This window comes from Apis dorsata, unplaced genomic scaffold, assembly GCF_000469605.1.
Source record: "Apis dorsata unplaced genomic scaffold, Apis dorsata 1.3 scaffold_502, whole genome shotgun sequence".
NCBI classification, from domain to species: Eukaryota; Metazoa; Arthropoda; class Insecta; order Hymenoptera; family Apidae; genus Apis; species Apis dorsata.
The window spans coordinates 137,822-145,087 of record NW_006263732.1 but is presented as its reverse complement, the minus strand read 5'-3'; the positions used below and the strand labels follow the sequence as shown (position 1 = coordinate 145,087).

General features: G+C 38.9%; 1 protein-coding gene across 1 annotated transcript in view; it reads right to left on the bottom strand.

The window, feature by feature from the left end:
• Nucleotides 1-7,266, bottom strand: part of LOC102672269 (fat-like cadherin-related tumor suppressor homolog) — a gene marked incomplete at its 5' end in the record, with an annotated part of 73,428 nt that overhangs the window by 15,190 nt on the left and 50,972 nt on the right. The window contains 6 exons of the mRNA XM_006620330.1: nt 1,483-1,506; nt 2,880-3,104; nt 3,182-3,353; nt 3,579-4,149; nt 4,323-5,883; nt 6,103-6,316. Coding sequence (XP_006620393.1) covers nt 1,483-1,506; nt 2,880-3,104; nt 3,182-3,353; nt 3,579-4,149; nt 4,323-5,883; nt 6,103-6,316 — 2,767 coding nt within the window. The remainder of the gene's footprint in view (nt 1-1,482; nt 1,507-2,879; nt 3,105-3,181; nt 3,354-3,578; nt 4,150-4,322; nt 5,884-6,102; nt 6,317-7,266) is intronic.

Here is a 7,266-nt window from a genome sequence, read left to right as displayed (position 1 = left end):
AAAAAAAAAAAAAAAAAACCAGAAAAAGAACTAGGTAGAGAAAAAGTAGTGTACCGATGTTAAGCTCAGCATTGAGACACGATCTAGATTACAGTAGTTGCAAAAAGTATTTGCACATATTAATTACTAAAGTACCTTATTTTCCAAATAAAATACTTTTTCCTCGTTTTTCATTTCCATACTATCAAATTTTTACAATTATATGAAAATATTATTAAATTATATATCTAAAGCAGAATTTCATTCTTAAATTTTTTTTATTTTTATTGATAAATTTTTCAAAGTATAAGAATAATAATAATAAAAAAAAAATAGTCGATATAAACGATCTATGTTGTCCATGAAAAGTGAGAAACATATAGATATTTGTCCACAGTAAATATAATTATATAACGAATATAATAATGTGCAAATACTTTTTGCAGCGACTATATGTCACCGCGAGGAGTGTGGTCTTCGTTAACCACGTTAACCACGTATTGGCGTTTAAAAGCAATAATGTGCTCCAAACCCGTTTTTCACGCGGCTTCGTTGCTTCTATATATGAGATAATAGGACCGGTTGGATGGGAGACGGTGAGTAAAAGTAAGTGCAAAAATGTACGATCAAAAGCGATCTTCTTCTACTTTGGGAAAGGGGATTAACATGCCACGTTGAGTCTTACTCTTTCTTGGATTTAATCTCTTTTTTTTTTTTTCTTTTTGTTTTTATACAGAATCGTGCATAGTCATTGACAAGCAGTTAAATGTCGTGAAAAATGACGGACATCGTGCACGAGCCGTGCAATTATGAAAGCTGTGTATAGCAGATGAAAGTCTCGACCGCCCAAGCGGTCGATTTATATTTCGTATAGTTTGATTTTCTGCCTCCTGGTAAGAACAAATTTTTCGTATTTTTGATAATTTTTAAATAATACAAGATATTTTAAATTTAAAAAATATACAATTGAGAAATTTCTGATTAAAAAATTATGATTAAATTAATGATTTTTTAAATCATAATCATAAAAAAATTAAAAATTTATGATTAAAAAATTATGATTAAAAAATTTTCAGATATATTTTTCGGAAATTATTATTCGTTCAATTCGAGAATGATATATTTTAATATAATAGAAATACATGTGTCTATTATTTACAATTAAATATCTATATCAACGATTTTCGCTTGAATTCGACAATCGATATCTCGCGTGAAATCCGGATCGTTGTTCGTCGTTATTCTAACTTACTCCTTGACGTGATGCACGGGGTTGATATTAATCCAATGGATAAACCGACAGGATGTGGATTTGTCGCGCGAGAATCGGCTCGAAAAACCGGCAGCCGAAGGAAACTTGTAGTTACTGTTCCTTTTCGTGCATGAAAATCATCATAGAAAGAAGAGAGAGAAAAAAAGAGAGAAAGAGAGAAAGAGAGCAGTGCAGTAGCGTGATACAGTGCAACACAGCAGACCGATAGAACTAGTATTTTTTATACTCACAAGGACCATTGTTACTGTCGGGGGCTGCGAAACAGGGAGATACAACAACACTTTAATTTCTAGTTTAATCAGATAAGCATTCGTAAAGAATAAATTATAAGGGAGAGATTGGTAAAGAAAGGAGAATTAATTGATTAAAATAAATAAATAAATAAATAAATAAATAAATAAATAAATAAATGAACTACTATATAAATAAATAGTAATAATAACGGAACGTATGTAAATTTGAATTATCGTGGAGTGGAATTAAATTGAGATATAAATATAATTATTTATGATTAATTCACGTATACGTAACAAATTAACCGTATAATTGTAACTGCAGCTTGTGTTACGTGCGATACATTCCAACATCCCCAATTTGCTACTGTTGTCTCACCACTACTACACCGTGACTTGATTAGAATTTAGTCACCGAATACCATGTATACAGCGGAGCCAACACGTCATTCGTTAAAGTAGAAAGCGCGGTTGTTTGTGTATCGAGGTTATCGAGATAAATCATTTATATTTAACCCTTTCATTGCTGTTGCCGTTTTCAAATGGAAAGGATTTTGTTCGTCGTATCATTTATATATACACATATAAAATTGATAAATTGATATGATAAAATGGAAACGACAAATTGCCTTACAGCCATAAACGATTTAAACGTTACAAAAGATACGCATCGGGTAAATTATTCCGCGTGTTCGATCGATTATCGCTGTAAACGTAGAGAGAGAGAGAGAGAGAGAGAGAGAGACCTGGGAAACTCGGTCTCGTCAGGCATTGTGAGCGAACATTTTCAGTAATGAAAAGGTCGAAAGTTATTATATATTATATGTATCCCACAGCCGAGTTGGAATGAGAAATCCTCAGGAGACGTTTCATTCGGGACTGGGGATTTAGGACGCAACGTATTTTGATCGTTATTCGTTTCGAATGTAACACACGTTCGCCGCTGTCGTGACGCAATTGGGGGAAAAAAAAAAAAAATATTTCTCGTGAAAAAAACAACTATAGAGAAATCGTGAAACGTGTATGTACATATCTACGATTCGACTGTGTCGTATCTTGCATGGAACGATGACGCAAAAAGAAAAAAAAAAAAAAAATTAAAAAAAAAAAGAGAAAAAAGAAAGAAGAAGAAAGAAGATTAACGCGAGAGAAAGAGAGAGAGAGAGAGAGAAAGAGAGAGAATCGAAAACGTGGCAGTTTTTTAAATCTTAACGTGCGTGTTGTCGAAAGATACATTGTTTGTGTTGCAACTTCATCGTTCCGTGCCTGGTCGCTGCGCGTTTAATTCAATCTTCGTTTCATCGTTCATCCACGGTTTTTTTTTTTTTTTTTTTTTTTTTTTTTTTTTTTTTTGAAAAACTGTTCTGCCATGCGACTAACGAAAGCTCGCTCACCTGTGTTGAAATCCAGAGCGAATTCCTCGAAATCGTTCCCTTTCGTTATACTGTATATCAACTTGCGATTCAACGGCGACTCGGCCTGTATAGACAAAGCTAGAGGCGAGTGTATCTCAATACTTTCCAGCACGCTGTCCGTGTAAAATTGCTTGTCGAACACCGGCATCGATCGATCTATCACCTTTACGTTCACCGGTACCTCGATAGAGCACGGTGTAATGCCTGGAATCAAGTTTAAACCGTGTCGAATGCTGTTTAAACTTTGATCAAAATGTAAATTCTAAAAATTGCCTGTCTACCTCCATCGTATGCGGCAATAGTGAGTTGATATTCGCGATTGTGACCCTCCAGATTCTGTTTCAGAGATATCTCGCCTGTTTTTCTGCACACCTTGAATAACTCTCCGTGGCCCTTCTTCAGCTCGTATCTAACTTCTCCGTTGTCGCCGCTGTCCATGTCTATTGCATGCACCTGCGAGCCAATTGAGAAAGATATTAGGAATTTACAAAATTTAAAAAAATGTATGAAAACTTAAACTATAATATATAATATATAATTTTTGAAATACAATTAACAGAAGTTAAAGCTTGAATAATCGAATAATAACCAGATATATCTAGTTTACCCTATCTCCCCCGACCACTTAATTATTCCTAATTCCAAAGGTCCGGTTTGACCCGGTAGTAACCCATTTACCTTCGTAATAATGTCGCCCTTCTGCGCCTCCACAGACACGACGGCGTAATAGGGCAAGTTAACAAACATTGGACAGTTGTCGTTGATGTCCAATATAGTGACGTTCACGATCACGTGCGCCACCCTCGGCTTCTCCCTGCCCGGCATCTGACTCCTCGCCTCCACTATCAATTCGTAATGGTCGCAAACCTCCCGGTCGAATCTAATCCCGGTGGTTCGGATCGCGCCGGACGTGGATCCAATTACAAACATTTCGGTCGGGTTCAGAATGCTGAAGACAATGTGCTCGTTCAACGCGCTCCCCAAAACGTTCACGACCGCGACAGTGGTGATTCGAGTCGAGTTCTCCGGTATGGTGCCCTCGTAGACGTCCTTCTGGAACATCAGACCAGAGTTTTCCGACTTCTCCACCATCACGTTCACCTGGCACACGCTCGAGTACTTTCCATCCGAGACGCGGACCCGTAGCAGATAGCTTTTCTTCATACGTTCCGGATTATACACGGTGATCACACCGGTTTGGGAGTCTATGTCGAACGTGTGCGCCTTGTTTCCATCGATAATGTCGTACCTGAATCGGAAGACATACAGATATTTACTTGAACGATGATTTTTCTAATTTAAATGGGATCTAATCTCTTTGATATCAGGCAGGTAGGAAAAAATTACGAATTTCATTGAAATAATTGGTTTATCGTCGAATATGAATCAAAACATGTAACAGAATGTCAATAATTTACGTACCTGAGCGGTACTCCTTCAGAACTGTCTGGATCCACGGCGCTGACTCGGATCACGGCGACGTTCTTGTACGTAGGTAGCAGCACGGTAGTGTTATAGTCGTTTTCGAGGAACTTGGGCGGACAATCGTTCACGTCCGTGACGAGGATCATTACTTTTGCGGTGGTCTCGGAGGAGAGTTTCGGTTTCCCTAGATCGGAGACCTTCACGTGGAAAGTGAACTTAGGAACGGTCTCGTGATCCAGAACCATTACCGTTCTAATAGCGCCCGTGCTCGAGTCTATGTGGAAGTATTTTCGCGGCAAATCCTCCACTATGTCGTAATTCAAAAGGGCGTTCAGCTCGGAGTCGGCGTCCTCCGCCTTTATGACCAATGGGGTACTCGTGTTGGTGAGTACCAAGGAGCCTATAGTGGCGCCCTCGCTTATTTCCCCGCTGTAAACGGCTTGCAGGAATCTTGGCGCGTTGTCGTTTCGATCCAGAACGTGGACGATCACGTTACAATGCGCCTTCGCGCTCGCCATGTTGGTCGCGGCTATCGTCAAGTTGTAAAATTTCGTCTTCTCGTAATCCAGCTCGTTCTTGATCACTATGATGCCCGTGCTCGGGTTCACGAAGAAAGTGTCATCTTTGTTCCCTTGAACGATCTCGAACTGCAAAGAGGACGTGCTTCTTGCTTCCACGTGCTTCACGTAAGTGCCCACCTGTTGATTCTCGTAAATTTCGGCGGATAATTCTTTTTGGATGAATCTAGGTGGCGCGTTGTCGGCCATAGTTACCATCACGTGTACAGGCACCGTATTGGCCAACGCCGGGGAACCGTGGTCGGTAGCCTTTACCAACAATATGTATTCCGAGGAGGCGCTCAGATCTAATTCTCGAGCTACTCGAATCACGCCTAGATTCGGATCTATCGTGAACATGTTACCCACGTTCCCAGAAGTAATCGAATAAGTGATCTTGGCATTGTCTCCTTTGTCCCTGTCTATGGCGTACACTTGAACCACAGCAGCGCCGATTGGAGATGTCTCGTACACTTTTCCTTGGATGATCTCGCTAATGAACTCCGGGGCATGATCATTGTGATCGTGTACCGTTACTATAACTCTGGCGTAGTTTCGTTTCGCCGGTGTCCCTTGATCTTTAACCATCACGGTGAGTACGTGCTCCTCGATCGTCTCTCGATCGAGGACCTCGTTCAACGTAACGGCACCCGTCACCGAATCTACGTGGAAGATCTCCAACGAGGCTTGATTCTGGGCGGCGTGAAGGCTGTAGAACACTTTCTTGTCCTCGTCCTCGTCGGTCGCGTGGAGCTGAAGGATCTTCTCCCCTTTTTCCACGTTCTCGGAGATGTCCACGTGATAGACACTCTCGGTGAATTCTGGCCTGTGATCGTTGATGTCGATCACGTTGACCAGAAGTTGGGTCACAGCAGATTCCACGCTATCCGTCACGCGGATCGTCAGGTTGTAAAAGTTTTGCGTTTCCCAATCAAGTTTCTTCGCGAGCAGCACGTTTCCGTTGTCTCGACCGATGAAGAACTCGTCCCTTTCGTCGCCGTCTGGAAAATTCCAGGTTTTTCTCGTTTCTTTTTTTTTTTTCTTCAAAAATAATAAAAAAGGAACTTTTATACACGTTCGATACAAATATTATTTGTACGTAATATTGCTTCACTAAAAACTCAATATTGACTATTTGATTCTTCTTTTTTTCCCGCTATTCTCTTTCAGATAGATGATGGATCGATTTTGGGAAAGGAGAGATCGACTCGGTTACTCACCAATGATATCGTACCACAAATAGTCGCCATCCTTGTCGGTGGCCTGGACCAGTGCCACGAGAAACCCGACCTTGTCGCTCTCCGTAACCTCGACACTCTGATTGTTCGTTTTGAAGACTGGCGGGTTCTCGGATTCCTTTGGTACCTCGACAACTTGCACCGACACCCGTGTTTGATGGCTGCGCTGCGGTTCCCCGCAGTCTGCCGCTCTTATCTAACAAATGGAGGCCAAGGTGGCCAAGTTAAACTCGAACTTAAATTGTTATTAAGGGAACTGTTTCCCGATTGACCATGAATTATGGCTTTTCGAACGTGTTGGATTTCCATATCGTGCACTGTTCGTAACGTGATCCTTTACGGGGAATTATGTATCGTGGATCTAATGTTTTCGTTTAATTCTCGAATAAATCAATGACTCCATCCGATTTATGGTTTTTGCGTTTTGAAATGTGTTACACGCTCGAGAAGTGAATTTAATTTAATTTAACGATTCGTAAAGGAATAGAATAAATATTATTATTAATTGGATTTATATGGTTAAACGTTAAAATTAGATTCAGGAATAGAATGTTTTAAGGAAAACGATGAATTAGGGTGTTAATTGCTAATCGAATGTGATTTTGTTGTAATAATCAAAGGGTTGATGACTTCATTCGATTTATGGTTTTGAAATGGTGTTACACGCTTGAGAAGTGAATTTAATTTAATTTAACGATTCGTAAAGGAATAGAATAAATATTATTATTAATTGGATTTATATGGTTAAACGTTAAAATTAGATTCAGGAATAGAATGTTTTAAAGAAAACGATGAATTAGGATGTTAATTTCTAATCGAATGTGATTTTGTTATAATAATCAAAGGGTTGATGACTTCATTCGATTTATGGTTTTGAAATGGTGTTACACGCTTGAGAAGTGAATTTAATTTAATTTAACTATTCGTAGAGGAATAGAATAAATATTGTTATTAATTTAATATAAATATTATTATAAATATTATTATTAATAGGATTTATATATGGTTAGGATTAGATTCAGGAATAGAATGTTTTAAAGGAAACGATGAATTAAGATAAACTAATAATTGAATGTGATTTTGTTATAATAATCAAAGGGTCGATGACTCTATCCGATTTATGGTTTTTACGTTTCAAAATGTGTT